The 24,499-nt window shown below is 37.5% G+C and overlaps 3 protein-coding genes and 2 pseudogenes across 3 annotated transcripts; 3 read left to right on the top strand and 2 right to left on the bottom strand.

The window, feature by feature from the left end:
* Positions 1 to 1,937: 1,937 nt before the first annotated feature.
* Positions 1,938 to 6,877, top strand: LOC147523667 (uncharacterized). The gene is made up of 7 exons (XM_086571884.1): positions 1,938 to 2,846; positions 3,786 to 4,088; positions 4,445 to 4,798; positions 4,916 to 5,120; positions 5,291 to 5,398; positions 5,613 to 5,663; positions 6,729 to 6,877. The coding sequence occupies exons 1-7, from the start codon at positions 1,938 to 1,940 to the stop codon at positions 6,875 to 6,877; spliced, it is 2,079 nt and encodes a 692-aa protein (XP_086428010.1).
* Positions 6,878 to 7,016: 139 nt separating this feature from the next.
* On the bottom strand, positions 7,017 to 7,328 carry LOC147523668 (phosphoinositide phospholipase C 6 pseudogene; annotated as a pseudogene).
* A 704-nt stretch (positions 7,329 to 8,032) lies between these two features.
* On the top strand, positions 8,033 to 8,521 carry LOC147523669 (tryptophan aminotransferase-related protein 2 pseudogene; annotated as a pseudogene).
* A 2,461-nt stretch (positions 8,522 to 10,982) lies between these two features.
* On the top strand, positions 10,983 to 11,949 carry LOC147523670 (tryptophan aminotransferase-related protein 2-like). Its single transcript, XM_086571909.1, has 4 exons — positions 10,983 to 10,986; positions 11,115 to 11,398; positions 11,482 to 11,745; positions 11,857 to 11,949. Exons 1-4 carry the CDS (start codon positions 10,983 to 10,985, stop codon positions 11,947 to 11,949), a joined length of 645 nt encoding a protein of 214 aa, XP_086428035.1.
* Positions 11,950 to 12,991: 1,042 nt separating this feature from the next.
* On the bottom strand, positions 12,992 to 18,614 carry LOC147523671 (AP-1 complex subunit mu-2). Its single transcript, XM_086599358.1, has 11 exons — positions 18,382 to 18,614; positions 18,159 to 18,305; positions 18,018 to 18,080; positions 17,768 to 17,944; positions 17,581 to 17,684; positions 16,447 to 16,554; positions 16,231 to 16,327; positions 15,406 to 15,503; positions 15,129 to 15,270; positions 14,880 to 15,002; positions 12,992 to 13,523 (listed from the first exon to the last, which is right to left on the bottom strand). The coding sequence occupies exons 1-11, from the start codon at positions 18,508 to 18,510 to the stop codon at positions 13,425 to 13,427; spliced, it is 1,287 nt and encodes a 428-aa protein (XP_086455484.1). The 5' UTR covers positions 18,511 to 18,614; the 3' UTR covers positions 12,992 to 13,424.
* Between the last annotated feature and the right edge of the window lie 5,885 nt (positions 18,615 to 24,499).

Below are 24,499 nucleotides of genomic sequence, written 5' to 3' on the forward strand. Positions count from 1 at the left end.
TATTATTATGTTTTTCTTTCATTGTTTAAGTAGTTTCAATCCGATGACACAAGGCTAAACCCTCAAATATAGGGGGTTTATGAAGCCACGTGAGAATGATGACTAATTAGTCATAGTTATGGTTTTAGGGTTTAGAACTTCAAGTTCAGTGTTGTGAGATTTTAGAGATAAAACTCATAACATTAAACTAGAGGTTAGAATCCCCACCAAAAAGATTTGTGGGGATGATAATCTCTCATGCTAAAACTATGATTAGAGATAATCATAGGTTTGCTAGGGATCAACAAACTAATTCAATAACTTGATTAATAGAATCCCCACCAAAGAGATTTGTGGGGATGATAATCTCTCATGTTAAAACTATGATTAGAGATAATCATAGGTTTGCTAGGGATCAACAAAATAATTCAATAACTTGATTAATAGTTATTTGAATTACATGCAGTGGTGGATCACCCTTCTTTATTATCTTCATAGCATCGTTTAAATCACTGTTTGAAGTAAGTTAATTTATTGTTTTCCAGCCATAATTATTACTCTCATCTGGTAGAATAATTTAGTTTTCAAGGTTCATTGTTAAGTGCGTGAATAGCAGGAGTGGATCGAACATGATTACTCCCTCTATCCTATGATATTTGAGAGTATAATATGAATATTGATGCATGATATAAGTATTGTTTTTACATATTCCAAATTCTATTTATCAAATGGCGCTGCTGGCCATCTTGTTTCTTCACGTATGGTGAATCTAGATAAAAGAAATATTGTTCACTGTTTTCCAGATTCTTTACTATTTTTACTGTTCGTAATTTCTTGAAAATTTTCTGTTACTGTCTGAGTGCATACGGGTTGACAATTGGTGGTAGATGTTTGGGTCTTGAGGTAGTTTGTGAGTGGGTAGGTTAAGAGTTCGACCCTTCACAAAAGCAACATTTTGATTTAATGTTTTCATTGTTCACTTAAATTTCGCAAAACGGGCTGGGTCCCTTATAATAGTCGGTAGAAATGATGATATCTTTGAAGGATGGTATTTATAGAGGCCCATATTTCTGTATTTTTAAGACAAAGGCCCATATGAAAGGGCTATTGGACATGGTAACGTTTAATCATTCTTTACGAAGAGTCGAAGACTATTGTCACCCTTACTCTACACACTGTTCTCATTCATCAGTTCCTTGGCAAGACGTCTACTTAACGGAATAGCCACCAGTACATAAACGACAATGGTTTATGTTATTGTAATGTAATGTTTATCAAGTAATTGGTAAATGATTTTAACCAGTTCTGAAAGGTTCATGTTTGATGAATTGTTGACATGGTTGTGTGGGAGAAGAAAGAGACAGCGTGTGTGCACTTCAGTTGCACATGATGAAGGCGCATGCGCGCTCCGTCGGTTCATGACAAGTTCGACCGACTTCAGTGTTTCTAAACAAGGGAAGACTCCATTCTTAGAATATACACGATTTTGTGCACTTGTGTTGTGCCTATATATATATATATATAGAACCCTAAGAAATCAATCAAGCAAATAAACCTTTCTTCTCCCATGGACGTAGGTTGCCGCATTGGCATTGAACCACTATAAATTCTAGTGTTTTGTCTCTTTTAATTAGTTGTTTAATTCTACATGGTATTAGAGCATAACGTTTAATCTCTCCTCTAAATCAATCTAGATAAACACAATACACTATGTCAAATCCAAAACCAAATCCAAAGTCTGCTATTACAACAGAGACTGAATCTAATCCTGGCTAGAAGCTGTCATCAATTCTTTTGAATGTAACAAACTATATACCTTGGTCTAGGGCTGTTTCGCTATCTCTGAGTGGCAAGAGGAAATTAGGGTTCATTAATGGTGCAAAGGTGTGTCCTACCATTGATGATGCCGAATTTGGGTTTCCAATGATTAGCTTGTTCGATCTTGGTTACTCAATTCTATGGAGTCAACTATTGCTGGAATTTTTACTTTCTCTGATTCTGCAAAGGAGATGTGGGATTCAATTGGATATTTATACGGAAACCGGAACAATTCTGCCCATATTTTTGAACTTCAACTCGCAATCGGTGCTTTGCAACAAGGTGAGAAGACTTTTACAGAACACCTTGGGAATTTGAAGAAATTGTGGAATGAGTTAAACATATATCGTCCACACACCACAGATGCTAAGACTCTTTTGAAACGGGCTGAAAAGGATAAAATCATCACCGTATTTCGTAGTCTTAAACCAAAATATGAGAATCTAGAAAGCAATATTCTAATAGAAAGCACTCTTCCAACACTTGCTGTTGTTTGTGCAACTATTCAGAGAGAGGAAACAAGGAAGAAAACCATGAACTCCGAGGTGAAGTCCTCAATATCAGAATCTACTGTATTACTTGCAGAAAATGATTTTCGAAAGAAGTCACAGGGATTTGAAAAAGGTAAGGGAAAACGGGAACCGTCTCACTGTGATCATTGTGGAAAGAACTTGCACACCAAGGACCACTGTTGGGAGTTATATCCGCATCTGAAAAAGGAAAAGGAACTGTCTAAGAAAGAGCATGCAACAGTAGCCGAGACATCAATGTCCAACTCAGATATTATTCATCAGTTGAGTCAAATTCTCCAACAACTCACTAAGTCCATGCCATCTAGCAAAGGTCAGTCTGTCTTAACTCATGTGTCAGGTAATTTACATGCCTATTTTACTATGCCAGAAAATAGTAACTCATGGATAATTGATTCGGGGGCTACTGATCATATGGCTAATTGCCCTACCTCTGTCTATAATTTTGTGTCAAAAATCGACAAACATAATATTTCCATAGCCAATGGATCCACCGTTCTCATTTTAGGTAGTGGTCAAGTAAATATTTTTAATCAAAGTCTCAAGAATGACGTTTTAGTCGTTCCTTCTTTCCCTGTCCAACTTCTATCTGTTGGAAAACTTACGAATTCTTTAAATTGTGATGTCATTTTTTCTCCTAACTCTGTCGTCTTTCAGGATTGAAAGTCAAAGAGGACAATTGGTGAAGGAATTTATTCCAATGGGCTCTATTTGTTAAAGTCGAATAAAAGGGCGTGTCAAGCTAGTGGGTTACTTGAGAGTCGCATTTTGCATAAAAGACTTGGGCATCCATCTAGTCATGTCTTGTCAAATTTGTTTCCGCATGTTTCTATAAACTCTGATGATGTTTGTGATGTTTGTCAATTTTCTAAACAAACTCGTTTCCCTTTTCCAATCTCGCATTCTATGTCTAATAATTTATTTGAGTTAATCCACTCTGATTTATGGTGACCTGCTCCCGTTAATTTTTATGATGGCTATAAGTATTTTGTGTTGTTTATTGACAATAAATCTCGTGCTACATGGTTATATTTGTTGAAATCGAAAACTGAAGTTGTGAATGTTTTCAAAGATTTTCATACTATGGTTACTAATCAGTTTGGTGCAAAAATCAAGATGTTTAGATCCGATCGACGCACCGAAGTTTTGCAAAGGTTCATTACACGATTACCTTCGTAACCATGGGATAATTCATCAAAATAGCTGTGTTGGCACACCTCAGCAGAATGGCGTGGCTAAAAGAAAAAACAGACACCTTTTGGAGACCAACATGCTCTTATGTTGGGCATGAATGTTCCTAAGCAATACTGGTCGCATGGCATCTTAACCGCTACTTATTTGATTAATTGTCTTCCCAGTCGGATTCTTGGTTTTAAATCCCCATTGGAAGTGCTCAAATCTAGGCCGTTGTCTCTCTCTCATCTGTGGGTTTTTAGGTGTGTTTGTTATGTGCATCAGCAAGCTCTTCATCAAGATAAATTCGATGCTCGGGCTACTCGATGTGTTTTTGTTGGTTATTCTACCACTCAGAAAGCCTACATATGTTACAATCCGGCAACAAGAAAACTGGTTGTCTCTCGTGATGTCCGATTTGTAGAATCTGAAGCCTTCTTTCAAAATCCAACTATGCCTGGGAATCGGTCCCAGGGAGAGTGTTTGGCAGATTTGGCACCTCTCCCAGCAGTTGGTGAAGATATAGTTCTTATTCCAGCAGTTGGTGAAGATATAGTTCTTACCACAGAAGTTATTGAACCCACTGAAGTTTTGGGTTCTACTGAAGAAAGGGCGCACGCGCTCAGTGACTGAGCTAATAGAGGCGCGGGTGCGCTCTAGTACGTGTTCATGACGTTCTAGTAACTTTAGCACGGGCGCGCTCTAGTGCTCATGACGTTCCAGTAACTTTAGTGCAGGCGCGCTCCTAAAATGAGCTAATAGAGGCACGGGTATGCTCTAGTGCTTCTCCAACTTCTTCAGCTCCTCTAGTTTCTCGACAATCAGAACGAGAGAGACGACCTCCAATAACTCTCAAGGATTACTATAAATCCAATAGAGAACTGCATCCCCCAGTGATTCACAGGAATTTTTATTCTTTGCATGACGTTTCATATCCTCTACAGGAGTATATAACGTATGCCAATATCATTTCATCTCATCATGCTTTCTTGAGTACTGTCGATGATGTGGAAGAACCCAAGAACTTTAGAGAAGCTAACTCTCGTCCGATATGGAGAAAGGCGATGCAAGAAGAACTTTGTGCTCTAGACGAGAATAAAACTTGGGAGATTGTTATGCTACCTTACAGAAAGAAAACAGTTGATTGTCGTTGGATGTTCAGAAACAAGTTCAACAGTGATGGTTCCTTAGAGAGGTCTAAAGCACGACTCGTTGCAAGGGGATTCACCCAAACATATGGTCAGGACTACAAGGAGACTTTTGCACCAGTTGCAAAGATGAACACGTTTAGAGTTCTTGTATCTCTAGTTGTGAATCAAGACTGGAAATTGTTTCAGATGGATGTTAAAAATGCATTCTTACATGGCGATCTTAAAGAAGAAGTGTATATGAGCATCCCACCTGGACATCCGAAGGAGACTAAGGTTGGATTAGTATGCAAGTTAAAAAAGGCTATATATGGACTTAAACAATCTCCACGAGCGTGGTATGCCAAGCTTAGTTCTGTTCTAGCTATGACCGATCTTAAGCGGAGTGATGTTGATCCTTCCTTATTTGTTAAGTCTAGCAGGTCAGACTTGGTGGTTGTTTTTATTTATGTTGATGACATAGTTATCACAGGTAATGACCATATTGAAATCTCTAAGCTTAAGGAGTTACTGCACAAGAAATTTGTCATCAAGGATCTGGGTATTATGAAGTACTTTCTTGGGATCGAAATTGCTTATTCAAAAAAATATATATATTTCTAAATCAAAGAAAGTATGTGTTGGATCTTTTGAGTGAAGCAGGAAAGCTGCTAGCGGCAAAACCATTTGATTCTCCAACTGATAGTGGAGCCAAGTTGGACAACACCGGTGATTTTTTTACTGACATTGGTCAGTATCAGCGATTAGTTGGTAAACTAATATATTTAACTATTACCCGACAAGATATTTCTTATGCAGTAAGCTTGGTTAGTCATTTTATGCATGCTCCAAGGACTCCACATATGAATGCAGTTTCCAGAATACTGCAGTATCTGAAAAGGTCGCCATGCAGAGGTATTTGAATGCGGAAAAATAGGCATACATATATTCTGCTTATACAGTTATACATATGCTGATTGGGCAGGATGTCTAGTTGATCGGCGGTCTACTTCTGGTTATTGTACCTTTGTGGGAGGTAATTTGGTCACTTGGAAGAGCAAGAAACAGAATGTAGTGGCTCGCTTCAAAATTTGAAATCAAAAATAATTATTGAGGGCTATGGCTTCCACCACCAGTGAAATCATATGGCTTCGTGCTCTTATGAAGGATTTATGTTTTGGTTTGCATTTGCCAACTACACTTTACTGTGATAATCAAACTGCTATGCACATTGCTGCAAATCTGGTGTTTCATGAGAGAACTAATCATATTGAAGTTGACTGTCATTTTGTGCGTGAAAAAGTGCAGTCTAACATTGTCACTACCTCCTTTGTTCGAAGTGACCAATAGCTTGCAAACATTTTTACCAAGGGACTTCCAGCTTCCAAGTTCCATGATATACTCTCCAAGTTAGGTTCGTTGGATATCTTCGCACCAACTTGAGGGGGAGTGTGGTAGAAGAAAAAACAAACAAGCGGCGTTGCTTGGACTTGGTAGTTGTATCTCCATGATGATGATGAAAAGATTAAATGTCTCAAGAAATAATCAAAGCAACTTTTCTTTTTCATGATAAGTTCGGCCGACTTCAATGTTTCTAAACAAGGGAAGACTCCATTTTTAAAATATACACGATTTTGTGCACTTGTGTTGTGCCTATATATATATATATATATATATATATATATATATATATATATATATATATATATATATATATATATATATATATCATGACCAGCTCTTAGACGGACGTCCGTTTACGGACTTTACTTAAAAACCGAAATTTCAAATATAATATCGCGAAGGGTTTTCTCAAAACTCTCTCACTCGCTCCCTCTCTCATATTCTCTCTCTAAAGATAGAGTGACCTGTCTCCCCCTTTGTACTCTCTCCCTCTCATGGGGTTCCTCTTTTCTCTATTTCTCATCCTAAAATTCCAATTAAAATTGAGGTTGAAAATTCGTGTGTGAAGAATGATGGATATTTATAATAAATGAGGTACAACCACCGCTCGATATTAGAGAAGCGTTTGCCAAGTTTACAGATGGAGGAACATTGATGACAACTGAACAACTTTTGGATTTCTTGATTCATTTTCAAGGTGAAACTTCTTCTAAAGCTTCTGATGCTGTTGAGATTATTCAGCAAATTATGTCCCGGCGACATCATATTGCGTTTACTAGACACGCTTTGACACCGGAAGATTTTCAGTCTTATCTCTTTTCTGATGATCTTAACTTCGCTATTTGAAACCAGGTTTACCATGATATGATGGCTCCATTGTCCAATTATTTCATCTATACAGGTCACAATTCATATCTAACTGGGAACCAACTAAGTAGTGAATGCAGTGAATCTTCCTCAAACAAATCCTTGTCCACAGGACCAGTCAGGTCCGTCCACGAAGAACATGCACATCATCTTTGGAAGAATTAGGCCATATATCTAGTTCAATTACTCTGACACCTCTTTTCAGTGCCTTTTCAATTGGGACTTCACTGCATTCACTACTTAGTTGGTTCCCAGTTAGATATGAATTGTGACCTGTATAGATGAAATAATTGGATAGTGGAGCCATCATATCATGGTAAACCTGGTTTCGAATAGCGGAGTTAAGATCATCATCAGAAAAGAGATAAGACTGAAAATCTTCCGGTGTCAAAGCATGTATAGTAAACGCAATATGATGTCGCCGGGACATAATTTGCTAAATAATCTCAACAGCATCAGAAGCTTTAGAAGAAGTTTCACCTTGAAAATGAATCAAGAAATCCAAAAGTTGTTCAGCTGTCATCAATGTTCCTCCATCTGTAAACTTGGCAAACGCTTCTCTAATATCGAGCGGTGGTTGTACCTCATTTATCTTAAATATGCTTTACTCTAAATTTATCTTAAATATCCATCATTCTTCACACACGAATTTGCAACCTCAATTTTAATCGGAATTTTAGGATGAGAAATAGAGAAAAGATGAACCCCATGAGAGGGAGAGAGTACAAAGGGGGAGACAGGTCACTCTATCTTTGGAGAGAGAATAGGAGAGAGGGAGCGAGTGAGAGTTTTGAGAAAACCCTTGGCGAGATTATATTTGAAATTTCGGTTTTTAAGTAAAGTCCGTAAACGGACGTCCGTCTAAGAGCGGGGCGGTATATATATATATAATGGAATCCTAAGAAATCAATCAAGCAAATAAACCTTTCTTCTCCCGTGAACGCAGGTTGCCGCATTGACACCGAACTACTATAAATTTTGGTGTTTTGTCTCTTTTAATTAGTTGTTTAATTCTAGAGGTTGTGGTTAAATACAAAAAAAATAGTTCCACATTTGCAAATATATGCTCAACATAGAAGGATCGATTTAATGTCTTTACCAAATATATTTTGTTTAGGACATGCAATAGGACATATGGAGAAAGGAAAGCGTCTGACGAGGTACTTCGGCTACTACACTCTGTTTTTTTCATTTAATTTCTCATCATGTTGTTTGTTCTATTTCAGGTGGGCTATTGTCAAGGACAAAAATGTGGCTGAAAAGATGAGAAAGTATATTGAAATCGGTACTATTGGAGTGTCTGAGGAATCTCAACTACGAGCAGCAAAAATTCTTAGAGCTGCGTCAGATAGTTGCCAAGATTCGTCGGAAGAAGTTGAGAGTTTTTTCAACAATGGACGTCGTTGCATGACTGAAAGATGGGAGCGCCTTACATCAGTCGTCAAACTGAATGGCCTATTTAGCCTTCCAGAGTACTCAACCGAAATTTGTAACTTCTCCGGAGTGCCTACTCCTAAGACGCATCCTGCTTTTGCTTGGTTGCAATCCAAAGGAATGATTGAAGATTGTGAAAACTTTCTCAAGGGCCATAAGATACAAGGAGTGGAAAGCATTGTGGTGTGACTGACCGTGTGAGCACCAAATATTTTAGGGTCAGCATGCTGGACCGAGAGCGTACATTTGATCTTCTTTTAGAGAGGCTCTCAAATCTCTAATCAATACGAACGATCTGCAGATAATAGTTATCTAGGGAGCACACTAGACAGTTGTCTAGCTTGCTAGAAAGTAAACTTGGTGTTGCTAAATATTGCGATCTCCACACACAGGTTATTTCACTATGTCCTCTGTGATGGGGCATTGATTTATATTTATTCCATAGTACTGATCATTGTTTTTCAATGATAATGAATAACTATCAATTCATCTGTCTGGCTATTTTGTATGCACTTGTAGCTTATGAACATGATATTTGTACAATTGTACAATAAGTAAGCCCATTATTTCCAATTTGATGAAGAGTTTTGATCTGGGCATTTTCACCAGCAAAGAGTTTTGATCATCACCACCATTTGCTAAGAACAATTGGAAAGAAATTAAAGGACATATATATAGAGTGATAGAAATAGTAAAGCAAAAAATTATAGGTTCCAGGACATCAACAGAATAGCTTGTTGTCAGTTAGTCTAATGTCTAAATAAACAAACAACAGTTAGATGTGACTGATCTAATGACCAAAAGTTTTGAGTCAACAGTTTTAGATATACGCTACAATGGATCCTTGCTACGGTCGCCCACAGAACTATGCTTGGTCAAAATCACGGCAGATACAAGCACGGGAGTTGATATTAGAACCAAAGCCCATACTATGTTTGGTCGTGTGATTGCAGGAAACAAGATGCTTCCGTACTTTATGACAACAGCACCTACAACAGATCCAGCTCCCAGTTTCCATAAGTACCTCAAATCTTCCGGGGAAGAGAATGCACGTGTGTTGTGGTCTTCTGGTTCGGGGTTTGAGTATTTGGAGAATAGTGGCTTCGTCATCGTCGTCCGCTTAACTTGGCGTTGGCGTTGGCGTTGTAATGGACTTGGAGAATAATGTGAAGAAGAGGAGGTAGTTGGCAGAGGTAGCTTACTCAATGTTAGTGGTGATGCTGCCAGTGCAACCGCCATTTGTGGATTATGTCTACTTCTTACACTGCACTATTCTGATTACAGGCAAGAGTTAAATGATCACACATCCTGACATCCAAACAAGACCACATAAGAAATTGTTCCAAACTCTTATCTATATAATTTTGAGGTGTTAGGTAAAGGGATTGCCACCACCTTATCTTTTTTATAACCACAACAAATAACTTCGATGATAACATAAAAACCAAGACACGTGTATATCGAATAATAAAATAATTTAATCCAATAAAATCAAAATCCTCAATGTAATTTTTCTACTTTTTTCGCGCAAATTATGAATTTTGGGTGTAATGAACTTCAGAGTATGAATAGTGGGCTTATTGCCGCCCACAACATAACAATAAAACCATAATGTGTGATTTTATGTTCTGATTTGTGAACGAATTCTAGAAGCGGTGTAGAAAGAAATGTCATTAAAAGCGTTGGTCCTCCGAGGCTCCCACTTCAATTGAGTTTTTGATAGTTAGTGGTGCTATTGGTCACAAATGCCATGTTTACTATTTGATGTATATTTAACATTTAATTTGTACTGTTGAGATCTCTAGTTTAGATCATACTGGACAGGGACAAAACTAATCACGTCTGAAATTTGTGAGTTGATCAGCTAAGAGTATGGTAGGAATGTAGGATTAGGAACATATACCAGCCCATTGGCTTTCTGTTCACATCTATTTTATGCTGTCCAAATGAACCGTTAGAACAAGTATCAAATTTTTAATCAGCATACACACGAAATGTATGTTCCGTAGCATGCATCTTAATCAGCAGTCAAATGGCTATAATACTCATTGTAATCATAGTGGACGACCTTATACTATATTCCTAGACACCTGTTAAGGGAAAATATTAATTTACCATTTCACAATTTCACATCTCTTATGTGCCATTTTCACCCAGATCTCGGTTTTATACAGAAAAAAGACTTGCATTAATCTGTGTTCGACTAATGAAGAGTAAACTTTAAGCATAAGACTCGTATTTTATAAAATAACTCGTTTAATACGTTTAAATCATGGTCGTCCTTATCCCATACTATACACCTCTTCAGTGAGGTATCAAATTAGCTCACCTCTTATGTGATTAAGGTGTTCTCCGCGTTGAATGCGTTTTTTGTATCAGTGATCTGATGACTCCTAGACCGTCTTGATTCGCATACAAGCGTTTGTGGTGAAACCATGCTCGGTATTTAATGAATTCTGTGTAGTTTATAATAGTTTATATAGTTTACTAATGAGAAACAGTTATCTAAATTTCAAAAAAGCAAAATGAATTCTTTTAAAAGTATTAGTGGCTTCTTATCCTAACAGATCGATAGTTGACAATACAGTTTTCTCTGTAGAGATCTACAAGACACACATATCCAAGAGACTAAGAGATTCAGAAGAGAAAGATGGGTAGCAAAAAACATGTAACTGATAGAAAACAGGACTATTTTTCTCTGGAAACAAAAGAGAAATGCATGAACTCTTCAGACATAGTTATAAACCTTGAACTGTGAGTGCATTAATTTTCTATGGTGAAGCTCAAGAGCAGGCTGCATTGCATCTTAAACCAAGTTTTACTATTATTTTCGCAACTATAACATTTACTGTCCACATAGTATATGTAGGGGTGATCCAACTGTGTTCGAAGAGTTCTGGCGAAAAGTGGGACAATGGTTCGATCACAATCATTGCTAATCAATCTTTGAGCTATTACTCCAATACCAAAAACTTGTGCGGCTTTCTAGAACCAGACCTTTATGCTCTGTCGTCTTCAGATGCAGCTGAGCCCTTCCATGTAGTGTCTGCTGTTACACACTACTCAGTAAGTCTCATTTGTTACAATTATTTACTTCAACGAACTAAATTTTACGTATCCCTTAAATCACGCTGGCTTGTTGGTTGTAGTCGTATCTGAAGTTTGGACTATACAAATGGGCAGGCGATGCACGTACTTTTGAAAAGGAAGAACCTTATATTGAGATTGTAACCTCGCCTAACAACCCAGATGGTCACATAAGGCAACCTATTGTAAACCAAAGAGGAGGTGCTGTGGTCTACGATCTTGCATACTACTGGCCCCAATATACACCAATCACACCAATGGCAGACCATGACCTAAATGTTATTCACAGTTTCCAAATGCACTGGCCATGCAGGATCTCGCATCGGGTAATTAGTTGCACCACCTATGCATTTGTCCGTGGAAATTGTGCATAGAAAACAATAAGTTAAAAAGTACTAACTACTTATGCTATATTACAACTAATATGCTTACTGCAGTCGGTTGTTTTCAGATGGGTTCTTGCTAAAGGACAAAGATGTGGCAAGAAAGATGACCAAATTCATAGACATCAATACCATAGTGGCCTCTAAGGATTCACAACTACGAGCAACTAAGATTCTTCGTGCTGTATCCAAAAGTTGCCAAAATTCTAGCTCACGAGAGGTAGAAAACCTTTTCGAATATGGGTAGACACCGACAGATGGGACCGCCTAAGAATGATCATAACAAATAAGGACATGTTAAGCCTTCCGAAGTACTCCTCAGCATTCTGCAACTTTTTTAGAGACTATACCGAAACACATCCTGCTTTAGCTTGGTTTGAATGTATGGATGAGATGCAGGACTGTGAGAATTATGGAAGATGTTAAGATCCTTTCAAGAATTGGCAGGTGCTTTGGAGAAAATTCAAAATATGTTGGGGTCAGCATGTTGGATCGAGAGGAGATATTCAACTTAGTATTAGAGAGGTTAAGCACTCTCTAATCATAGAGTTCAGGAAAATGGTTTATGAAGATGTTCGTCGTGATACGATCTTTAGACACAAAAAACGATCAAGCAGACAAAAAACAAATGGCCCACACAACAGTAACAAACCCAAGCGTCGAGGAGGCTAAATCAGAAAAACAATTTGAATATTGAATTTGGGAGAAGATTATCTTAACGCCACCAAGATCATCTGACCACTAATCATTTCCTTTCAAAGTTTCTAACCACGCCCAAAAGGATGAAAACTTGGATGAAACAGTTAAAGTCTAACCCAGATGACCTTAGGACACTTGTGGAATCCACTATTTTACTTAGAACTTGGCTTGAAATGTGTCCGTTGGGGGATGCATATGACATTCTAGTCATCTCGTTGTAGTCTTCATGTTTTGTTGTTATTTTCTGGAAATGCTCATCATGGTGTATCTGTAGAATACGACGGGTACTCAAAATATGATCCCTCAGCTGTAATTGCCAATGTGGTTTTACTTCTAGCGTAGTCGGTCAGACTTGTATTGCTCAACATTGATGTATTGAACTGAAGGAGTACATGTCTAATCATACAAGGCATAGTTTTTGGAAAGACCACGTTTGGTGAAATATTTCTACAGTTCAATAAGAGAGATGATAGATATCTAAACAAAAGACTGACTACAAAAACAAAATCGCATTGGTATCACTTTGTTCATCTAACAACAAAATCACTATACTTTGGTTTAATTATCACAAATTGAAAGCAACAATACAAGAAGTCGTACTCCATACCCTACAAACAACTTCTAAAATGTCCAAATAAAAATAAGGCCGCCCTGTTTTGATTCACAACAAACACCATATATCATATTTAATTCTTAGAAAAATGGATTAAGAAACCCTTTCTTGTTTAATCACTGCACCCTTGCATGGCATTGTAACAACAAAAAACAGAGACAAAAGGATAGAGAAGACTGAAGATGAACTACTTTTGCTGACATACCAGGAAGTCCAAAAGAAAACTGTCCATGATGCTCCCTGAATCACTAGCAAGTTCGAGTCCCCAAAAGCTCGGACCATACACCAAGCAGCTATATGGGTTTGATGCTTAAATAAGTCTCAGCTCGTACTCACCAGCCATTGTTATGTATCTCACCCATGGAAGAGCCTGGTAACCACTCTTCTCAATGATCTTGAGGTAACGAACCTAACGAGAACCAACATTCACATTTGATGATGAGTAATTCTGGTTAACAACTTATAAACTATCCACAATAGTAACACTGTAACAAGTCGCATTCACAAAAAACCAAGGTAAAATTTCTTTGTTCTTTTTTTTTCGTCTTTTCTTTTGGCGTAGTGTGGGGGTGGGTGAGGGGGCTAGGCAACCATTACATAACACATACCAGTAAACAAGCAGTGGCATCTTGAAATAAAAACAGCTATACCATATTTAGCAACTTGGAGTAGAACAATGGGAATAGGACTCTAATGCAGTAATGGGTCACTAAAGAAAAGGGTGGGAATATTTTCAATTTTTCATTCAGCAAGCAAATATCTCAAAAAACAAGAATTTTTTTTAAAGGTGATTGTACTAAACTATGAACAAAGAAGAGAAAGGAAAAAATAAAATTTGATAGAGTAGTTAAAGAAAAAGGGCTATTTTCATTTTAAATTGTAAATATCCGTAGGGTGTGATGCAAACCATGAAACAGAGGAACAAAGCAAACAATATCAGTGTATGAGCAGCACTTACGTTCCTCTTTTTTTCTTTCTTTATTATTTTTTATTTTTTATACATAGAGGTATACTTGTTAACAAATTAAAAAAGATAAAGATTTCTAGGGTGAGATTCAAGCAATGGACAGATACTACAACCAAATAAGAACAGGTCAAAAGAAATACACATCAAAACTGAGTGGAAAACCTGAAATGGGAGCAATGCATTTGCTCAATGTGATTAAACACCAAGCTGCTCAACCTATTGCTAGCCTGACAAAGCCTGGTACCTCCCCAGACAAAGGACTAACATATGCGGATGGGGTAATTCAGGGAATTTCTACCAAAGCTACGATTAATACCAGTTTGTCACCCAGCTTCATCGATAATGGGGTTTCAAAGATTATGGTTTCATGAGAAGCATAGGTATAATGTGGTCAACTATTTTCCTTTCCTCTTTTCACAATTGCTATTTCTATAGACTATATCATTCTATGTTTTACTTCTTTTAAATTTGTGCTATGCCATCTCGCTCACCGCTCAAACCATTTTTTTAAAAAAGAAGACGAGACTTGCATTTGACCCTGACACTAGTACAAGGTGTCATATTGGTGTCTCATACAGTCATACTCCAAATTAGACTGCAATCCTATGCACACTCCATGTAAAGTTCATATTGTTTCTGCTATCAGTAGAATACTTTTGACACAGAAGATAGTATAACAATAAATACTTTGAAAATGAAAATCCACAAATTATACAAATGCTGGGTAGCTAAAGGCATTCAGAAAGGTAAACTCGGTACTGAAAAAGAAAATCTGATACTGATGTCATACGAGCATACCTGTATTCCCGAAACAGTAAAGTATGGTATTTCAAACTTCACACGGATTGGAGCCTTTCTCTCGGGAGCAGCCTCTTCATCAGTTATACTGGGAAGACTAAATTCTGCCCGCAACATGTACTCCTAAATAATTCGGTTTAACAAACAGTTTTAATATTGGTTAAACAAACATCAGCCAAACTCATTTACTCAGCTGTGAAACTCAACAAACATTTGTGAGTGTTTCAAGGAGTTACAGCTAACACGTACCTTTCCACCAGAAAATGATTTAATTTTCCATAACAATGCATCCTTTTCAGGTGCATATGTAGCAGATCCCATGGAAGTTCGTAAATTTGGATTGGTAGCATCAGATGGTACAGGCAGTTCAATTTCAACATTTGTTGCAGTGCTGTCGAGTAAAGCAGACTGTTAGTATAATCAACAACTCTCGCAACCAACCTTAAAATGAGAAATGATCTCACAAACTCAATGAGAAAATTGCTTAAAGATGTAATAATTACAACAAGAACAGATGGGAATAGACCTCCGCTCCTTGAACTGGCTGCGTGCTTTTACCATAATTTCCATACGGCTTCTAGAATGCCTTTCAACTTGAGCTTCGACCCAGATCAGTGGTTTAACCTGAAAGGGGGGACAAATGAAACCCATTAGAGCAGGATCAAATCAGTGTTCAAAAAAACGCTAGGCGGTAGTCGGACGGTGGGAGAGCGCCTAGCGCCTAGGCCTTCTAGGCAGTGCCTAGACGGGCTAAGCGCTAGGCGGTTTTTTTTCCTAATATATATAGTAATACACACCTATACTACAAGAAATGAAGAAAATCATTTACCATAACTCAAAAAATAAACATAAACAAAGATACTTATTAAAAAAATGCGTAATGGTTGAAGAATATCGACTTCATATAAAACACACACTTTGTTATAATGGTATATAATTTACATTAGACTTTAGTCTCTTAAACTCATTCAAATCTTAAGCCTACGGGCCTTTAATTTTCGACATTTAATCATTCAAAAAAAATAAAATAAAATAAAAAAATTGACTAGACTGCCTAAAGGCCGCCTAGACCCGCCTAATCAGTCCGCCTAGACCCGCCTAGTCGGTCCACCGATTTTTTTCAATGACTTGGGCCTAGGCGAGTCAGTTGGGCACCACCTAGCGCCTAGAGACCGCCTAGACCAATTTTTAGAACAGTGGGATCAATTACTAATCACCAGAAAGAAAAAGGTGTGGGTGGGGAAAGATAACTAGAATAGAAAGATGAAGAGGGTACACCATCAGTTTTAAAAACAAATGCAGATGGCAAGAGACAAAGTATGCTCAGAATTAACAAGTGGAATAGTAAAACCTGAGTACTGAGTCTGTACGTCATCAAATCAAAAGCACCATCTGGTGGTACGAAAGCAATTGTCCTGTCATTTTCAAATCGGGCCAAACGCACACACCTAAAACACAAGTGAGTAGTCAAAATCTAAAGTTGCAAGCATACACATCAAATCAGGATAACTAGCATTTTCTAACAGTTGTTGTAGGATAAAACTAAAGTATAAATTGGGATACAAACTGATGAAATTTGATATCATCCAGATCAATGGCTTTCCCCTTTGACGATCGACCCTGCGCCTCTAACAATACTCTGTCATTCAGGCCAAGCTTACACTCAGGCATACCACTGTAACATGCAAAATCATCATTTTGATCAGCTCATATTTACTGTGTAGAATACATTAAACCACAAACAATCTGGTGGTAGATTTGCATTTAGTCTTAGTACCGTCATGCTCTCCTTATTTGCTTGCATTTATTCAAAATTTCATTGTTTGCAATCAGGAAATATGATCAAGATCACTGATTCATTGGCTTGACTTTAATTTTAAGATTTTATCTCATTGACCAAGAAAAGATAAGATCGTGGACCACTAAGTAGTATACATACTATTCTTCTTTAATGGGATTGCATTACTTAGCTAGTTAGGTTAGTACATTGCTAAGGAAATAAGATGCGGGATGTGACACATAATTTGTAGGCTAAGAGGTGACAATCCAGTTGGGTGTCTTAGTACAAATACAGATTTCTATCCTCCCTCATCTTGGTTGCAATGCACATCTAATCTTTTTCCAAACTCAAGGGTCTTACTCCAACATCTTCACCATGTAGGATTTACTGCTTTAACATGAACAGTATCACCTATCATAATGCCTCTGTTATGAAAAGTATCCATTAGCAGAATATTTATGGTCAAACAGTAACATCAAAGATATCATTCTCAACCACTGAATTCATTTGCTAGTTTCCATTCGAGGCATGATGTTTTTGATTGATACATCTCTAAAAAAACATTTTCACATTTTTTTAGGTGTTTCATCTCTTGCTATTTGATCCAAGGTGAATATGAGACATATAGAATAGCACAGCATTCCCACTTCCCAGTATTCTGTTGCCTTCATACATGCATCGAGCTCAAATAAGCTGCCCATAGCACAACAGTTTCGCGCGGGAAGAATAATTGTCATCAAATACTTGACACCTAGTTTAGAGTCTAAGAATCTTTCTTTTAGAAATGAGCTAAAAGATAATTTTCTATTTTATATGAGTCTAGAATATTGACCTTTTGATGTTTTTTTAGGTTCGATGTGGTTCACAAATCATTACAACCTCTATTTACAAGAATAGCACTAAGGAGGATAAAAAGTGCACCTTAAATATGTTCTCATTTTTAGTGCTCCGACAACCTCTGAGCGTACTATTTGCCCATTACTGTTGACAAGTATATTTACACTTTCCACCACATCCAAGAACACCTGATAAGAAATAAAAAACAATTTCCTCAGAATGATATCAAACGGCAAGGTATAGTATCAACTCATTGAGAAACTAAACCTACTTCATTTTTCTTGTATTTTATCCCTTCGCTACGCCAAGACACTGCATTTGTTACAGCCATTGGAGGTTTCTGATTGACTTCCATCCTGTAAGCATCCGTCTTGATAAATTCACTAAGAATCTTTGCCTCCGTAAATTGAGGGTAACCAAAGTCCATCATTTCATCAAGTAACTCATACTGCGAAAAACATTACAAAAGAGTTGATAATAGAAACGCTCAATTATGTTAACATGTTGAAAAATGTACATACCACAACCACAAAATTATCTCTAAGCGACTCTTCTTCTAACTCTTCAAAATAATGTTTAAAAACCTGAAGGAAAAAAAAAACATAAAATTCAGGCACAGCAGAGATTAACAATAAACATAAAACTAGAATGTAAAATCTTACGTCAACTACACGATGAAGAAACAGAAGATGGCTAGCAGCATTGCAGTTTTGTCTCGATGCAGTCATCAAGTAAACATTATTATGTTGTATAAACATATAGGAAACTCCATTATCCCATGCTACTGGACTTTGAGTATCCGGATCACCCTAAAAATCAGATCAATTATAAATTTCCAACAATATTATTATTATTATTATTATTATTAAATTGAACAAAACTTACATCCTTTTCAATGAGTTTGGTGAAGAATTTCTCAGCTTGAAGAGCTGAAACATCACCACGGTAATCACGCCAGACTAAAACACGTCCTTTAATATCTAATAGAAACAGCGCCGATGCGGCGCCCGCCATATTTTTCTAGATCAGACAAAATGTTAACCGTTAGATCGAAATCGAATTATATATTTGGAGAGAAGTGATTTCATTCTTCACACTTATATTTATATTTGTTTTTGTTTTCAGGTTTGGTCTGAAATTTTAAGATTTTAATGGGCCAACCCAAGATTAAGCCCAATAACTTGGTGGGTCTCGAGTCTTCTGTTTGCTTTTTTTTGTCTTAATATATTTGTCGGGCTTTTCGGATGTGGAGGCCCTAAGGTTACCTTTCGGCTTGTCTGCCGATTATAGAGAAGATATCAACTAATGTGCAATTCCTCCTGAGTGTGATTGTCCACTTAAAGCATCTTTAGTAGTGCAATCAAAAAAACACCAAACCAAAAAAACACCAAGCAACTTCAGGAGTAACATAAAACCCGCTTTGAAAGCCCAACCGACAGTTCAAGCCCACGCGGTTTTGCCAAACCGCTAGCGGTGTTCGTAACACCGTGCTACTTTATATATAAGCGCCCGCTCCAAAGCCGCTACGGTTCACTATTTTCACCTCTTCTCACAATCATAAAACCCTCTCCTTAGTTAAAAAAACAAAACCTACCTAAACTCTTGAAATTTTATATGGATCCCTTTGAACCTTTCGACGATGATAATTGGCGCAGACACACATGACATTGGTGATGGGGAGAAGACAAATGGGGAGAAGAACCCGAGGATGTCGCGCCGACTGATATACATCCGTACGTACTGGAGTATCAGATAAACGACTTCGATTGGCAATTTACACCTGGAGAAGCACTTGATATGGAAGTTGTGTCTTTTACACGTGATACAAAACACGGTCGAAAGTCGCGATGGGCTAATACTCGGGTAATTAATTAGTTTTGATTAAATATTTTGAATATTAATTAGTTGAGTTGGACCAATTAATTATTTATCTTATACGCATTATTATTTTTTTTTATAATATCAGCATGTTGTTGACTACCGAGTTAGATCGGTTTTACTTGGTGTTAGAGAGTGGTGGAAGGTTATTAGGAGTTTGGATGAGTTTGTACATATTAAAGATAGTATTTTGTATACATCTTTGGGTATTTTGATTGATACGGATTATGAGAAGGCTGATTGGCCAGTGGTCATAGCTTTAGTAAAAAGATGGTGGAGTAGAACTCATACATTTCATTTTTCTTGTGCGGAGTTAGGGTTCACACCACTAGACTTCACTATGATTTTTGGGTTGAGTATTGGTATAGGCCAACCGATACATTTTCATACACATTATGAGAATATGGATAATATACTTATGAGTTTTCCTCGTTTGGGTGCGGATGCTTATGATTCTTCTGGGATTAAGCTATCTCATATTAATACTGCATATATGGAACCCCTCTTGCATCCTGATACACGAGCGGAGTTAGCTTTGACTATTCTACCGGGTAGTGAGGGTGTTGATCAGTATGTTAGGGATTTTTTGATGTTTTTTATTGGGCATGTTTTGTTTCCCAATGGTCATTCTACGATACGACTGGGATATTATGCTTATATATCTGATTCATACTATGAGGGATTATGACCTGGGTAGCTCAGATATGCCACATTGATATCGGCGTTAAATAAAGCTTCAAAGACATTCGGAAGTAGAAGTCCTCAGATTGCAGGATTCATGGGACTTTTAGAGATTTGGTTTTATGAGTACTTTTGATGTCTTTGTCCTAACATAGACATGATTGCTGATACTCGCCCTAGATTTGCTAGTTGGTCAGGGCCTCACTTGACTCGTAACAGAGGGCAGATTAGGAATAATATATGTATGACTTGTGCTCAAATTGATATTAGATCATTGTCATCTATTGAGTGGAGACCTTGGCGTTTGTCACCTTTGACGATCCAAATATCATAAAGATGCTTGTGTGTTGTCACGTCACGAGTTGTTTTGCCGCGACGGATCGGGGTTTGTAATGCTTGTGGCGGCGGATGTTGGAGGCAGATGACTGGATGTTATGGAGTTCCATGTGCTCCCATGCCAAATGTTAGTGATGCAAAGTCGTGGGGTAGAATTCAAGTTCATGAAGTTCATGTCAGTGGTGGTCCTTGGCGGATCGTCTTCTTTTGTTGTTGAAGCGATCTGGCGTCGGTATTATAGATGGTGGAACCGTGTCTCCATGGGTCCGTTGTTGCCTCTTGTTGGTCGGGCTAGCAACTTCGAGTTTGTGGGCCTAGAAGGGATGAGACGTGAGCTACGTATTCCATCATCCGCCCATACGACTGTTTACAACCACAAACCTCGAATGCATATCAACCAAACTCCCGTGGTTCGCTAGTAATCCTCAGATGTTTGCCGTGTGTGGACCTGATGGGGAGCCTACTTATATTTCCATTCATGAGGTGCCTCATGATCGTTTCTCTGAGTTAGAGCCGCATATTGATCAGTATACCATGGTGAGTTTAATTATTTTATTTATCTTCTTCATTATATATATAATATGTACTCACTCTGTATTTTCTTAGATTTTCAGGCTGAGGTTCGGGAAAAATATGAGAACCAGGTTCTCATGTTTGATGGGATGAGGACTGCCCTGTATCATTATAGCCAAGAAAGAGAGGAGGCATATTCTCGGACATATCGGCAATCCCAGCCGTGCATTATGGCGAGACTTCGGAAAACGATGAGGATATCGCGAGCAAGTGTACACGCAAAGAACATTAGGGATATATGAGGAACTTCAGTCAAATAGTTAACCTCCGTCGCGGCATTGAGAAGATCATCGGTCTCGAGATTAGGAACTTAGAGGAGCGGCTTGAACGCGTCAAATAGGGAGAGGAAAGGGATCGAGTGGTAAGGGGCATAAGAAGAGAGCTAAATAAATTTGATGTAATATGATAGGTTTTGGATTATTTTAGATATTATATGATTATATCATAATCATAGATTTTGGACTGCATAATCATAATCATAATCATAATCATAGGTTTTTAATTTCTTTAATTTTTTCGATTTTGAATTACAATTCTTAATTTCTTCAATTGCACAATTGTTAATTTTTTAACTCCTATGCACAACTCATAATTTTTCAAGTTCTATGCACCACAGTTCTAATTTTTAGAAAAAACGCACGCGGTTTTGGCAAAACCGCCTATCAAGCCCCAAGCCACGCGGTTTTGCCAAAACCGCTTCATGTAGAAAAAGCCATTTAGCAGCCCAAGCCCACGCGGTTTTGCCAAAACCGCGCGGTGTTTCTCAAACCGCGCGAGTGATTTGATACATCATCAAACCTGGAACCAAATATTGGTTGATTTGGTGTTTGGTTTGGTGTTTTTTTGGTGTTTTCATCAACATGTAGTACTGCTGAAATTGAAAAAACACCAAATTTGGTGTTTGATGCTAGGTTGATATCACTGCTAAAAATGCTCTTATTACTCTGTTACAATAGGACTTTTATTATACGAATTGCATTGGCTCTACGATTAATAGGGACCTTTTTGAAAATGCTGTATATTAAACTTTGTGCTTTCTAATTTGTTTGAACCACAATCAACTAGGGCCCGTTTTGTATTCAAATTTGTTATACGGTTCATAGTATTTAGTAAGCTATCTTTTGTATAAGTCACATTATTTTTTGTTGATCATCATCATGCTAATGATTGATAAACTACCAAAAGAAGTATTCCTAAGTTTCTTATCTGCAATGGAAGCCATGTGCCGAAAGACAGTGACCATTTGCTTAAAATAAGTAAAAGGTATTCGGCCAATTATAAGGTACGTATGTAGATAGACCTTCTTTATACATAGTCTTCAATTATAAGGTACGTATGTAGATAGACCTTCTTTATACATAGTCTTCCTTGTATTATTATATATGAATATGAAATTGTTAGGGGGTCGATTCACATGTGAGCCAATGATTTCACGAATTCGGGTCACGTCTATATAGTGAGCCATCAACTGCAGAAAACACAAAAAAACAGTTTTCAGAAACACTGCTCAAGCCAAAGGTATGGTTCTAAACTTGTGTGTGGCAATTGGTTGATTTGGACATTTGGTTCATATAATTTTAACTCAATGAATGTATATATGATCCAAATCAGGCAATGTCTCTCCTATTTAAATATCTATTTGACATAAAGATATCTACTTAAATATCTATTTGACATAAAGATATGGGTGTTAGGTTGGATGGCACGGGATTATAGGATTGCTATTAGGCACGAGTTGTTCTGAGTTGCATACATGCATCCTCCTAAAAGCATCAGTTTTTAGTTTGAGATTCTAGTTAGTAATATACATCCTCACAAGACAAATAATTATTGAAAAAAATCTCAGGACAAATCACTAATCACTAGCATGTCTTTTCGTGAGGGGGCAAATATATGCAACTAACAAAGTCTGAAACTGTTGGGTTTTTTTTTTCCGATGGTGATTAGATAGAGGGGTGGAAATGTTTGTGGCCTGCTAGAATTCCTCTGTTTCGCTAAATGCCAGCTTAGATGCTTGGTGTATGTACAATTATACAATGAGGAATGCTAGCGGGCGGGGAAGTGAATTGCATATATGCCCATCTCACAAAAAACACGCAACTTTTGCATTGGGATAACAATTTGAGAGAAACCATGAGAGCAACAGTTAACATCATTTCTCTATGTGCTGGGTTGGTGGGGTATAGAATACCATTACATTGGTTTCATTGGTGCAGGAGAGCCTCTACCAACCAGGTACAACTAGTTGTATGAGAAAAGGGCACATCAACTTCTTACTTTGTGGCAAAATTTTGACTCTGCTACTCTGCTGCAAGGTTTCAACCTCATAACTTGTAGTCTCTCCAACTAGTCTAGTAGACACATGGTAATGGGTCCCTACATATTCTATTTGTCTCATCAACTTGGACCTTTTCACCTGCTTCTTTCACCCTTACACACTCTTTCACAGTGGAATGGAGATTGATGGATTATGAATGATAAACTATTGCACTGACAAATGCCCGGCAATAACTTCAGTAAACCATACTCCTACACTCAACACTGTCTTGCAGTATTAACTTCACAACCCTGTGATAAGGTAGGTAGCAAACTAGGAATAGAACCTTAAGAAATAAATGGACCATGTTGTCAACATATGCTCATCGATCTCCATGGTTGCCGCGTGTCCTTATGGCCTTATGGGAAACCACCATACTTGAATAGTTGATTGCAAAGAGTTACACAACGACGGTGTACATGATCAGAAGTGGTTACCGACACACACACCCCTTGCCTTATCAACTCTTGTTGAAAGTGTGGCCGAGGAGTAGGAGAAAGATGGATGGGACCTTTTAGCAGAGAAAACAGTTAAAACTTTTTGACTTTGGAGTGGCTTAGAAGCCTTGAATCTGTACCATTTGATTTCTTACGAGCGTGGGGTTTCTCGGGATTATCAAATAACTTCTGTTTTTCAGTTGTATTAATATACATGTACGATTACTGTGTGTCTCTCTGTGCATGAGAATTGAGTATTGAATAACTGCTGACAAAAATTAGAGAAAAATGTAGGAATGATCCATTTCAATCAATTCGTCGATCTATATAGATTATATAAACAAGCGTGTGGATATGTGCATATATAATTGTGTATTTGGTTGTTGAAGATGGATCACTGGCTAACTGGTTAGAAGGAAAGAAAACAGAAATAGAGAAAGGGAAATAACGAGCAGAAAGATCAGATAATTCATAAAACAAAAAGAATGATCAGACATATCAAACCAACGAAAAAATTAAGGATATAGTGAGTGACCCCACAAGATAGCTAGACTTAAATGAGTTGATATCTACCTTGTGATGCAAGGAAGAGAAACTAACCGAACATAGAGAAATATAAATATATATACATGAGTTAATAGAAGAGGTTGGAAATGAAGAGAAGTACTTCAAGGGTAAAAATATGTTTGGTGCAAGTATATATCCTCACATGGAAGAACATAGCACCTATACAAGTAGGTTTACTGTATTTTGTTGTTCCAGATAGTGACACTGAAAGGTT

Source organism: Coptis chinensis, chromosome 1 (assembly GCF_015680905.1).
Source record: "Coptis chinensis isolate HL-2020 chromosome 1, ASM1568090v1, whole genome shotgun sequence".
NCBI classification, from domain to species: domain Eukaryota; kingdom Viridiplantae; phylum Streptophyta; class Magnoliopsida; order Ranunculales; family Ranunculaceae; genus Coptis; species Coptis chinensis.

Bases quoted from the DNA above. Each gene is read 5' to 3' on its own strand.
- LOC147523670 (XM_086571909.1), top strand. The intron at 11,399-11,481 runs GTAAGTCTCATT...TGTTGGTTGTAG, and splicing joins CTGCTGTTACACACTACTCA to TCGTATCTGAAGTTTGGACT. The intron at 11,746-11,856 runs GTAATTAGTTGC...TGCTTACTGCAG, and splicing joins CATGCAGGATCTCGCATCGG to TCGGTTGTTTTCAGATGGGT.
- LOC147523667 (XM_086571884.1), top strand. From the start codon at position 1,938: ATGGAGTCAACTATTGCTGGAATTTTTACTTTCTCTGATTCTGCAAAG. The intron at 2,847-3,785 runs GTAAATATTTTT...TATGTGCATCAG, and splicing joins TCATTTTAGGTAGTGGTCAA to CAAGCTCTTCATCAAGATAA. The intron at 5,121-5,290 runs GTAATGACCATA...TGAGTGAAGCAG, and splicing joins TGATGACATAGTTATCACAG to GAAAGCTGCTAGCGGCAAAA.
- LOC147523671 (XM_086599358.1), bottom strand. From the start codon at position 18,510: ATGGCGGGCGCCGCATCGGCGCTGTTTCTATTAGATATTAAAGGACGT. The intron at 16,555-17,580 runs GTGCACTTTTTA...TGCATGTTACAG, and splicing joins AAAATGAGAACATATTTAAG to TGGTATGCCTGAGTGTAAGC. The intron at 16,328-16,446 runs GTTTGTATCCCA...CTTGTGTTTTAG, and splicing joins GATGATATCAAATTTCATCA to GTGTGTGCGTTTGGCCCGAT.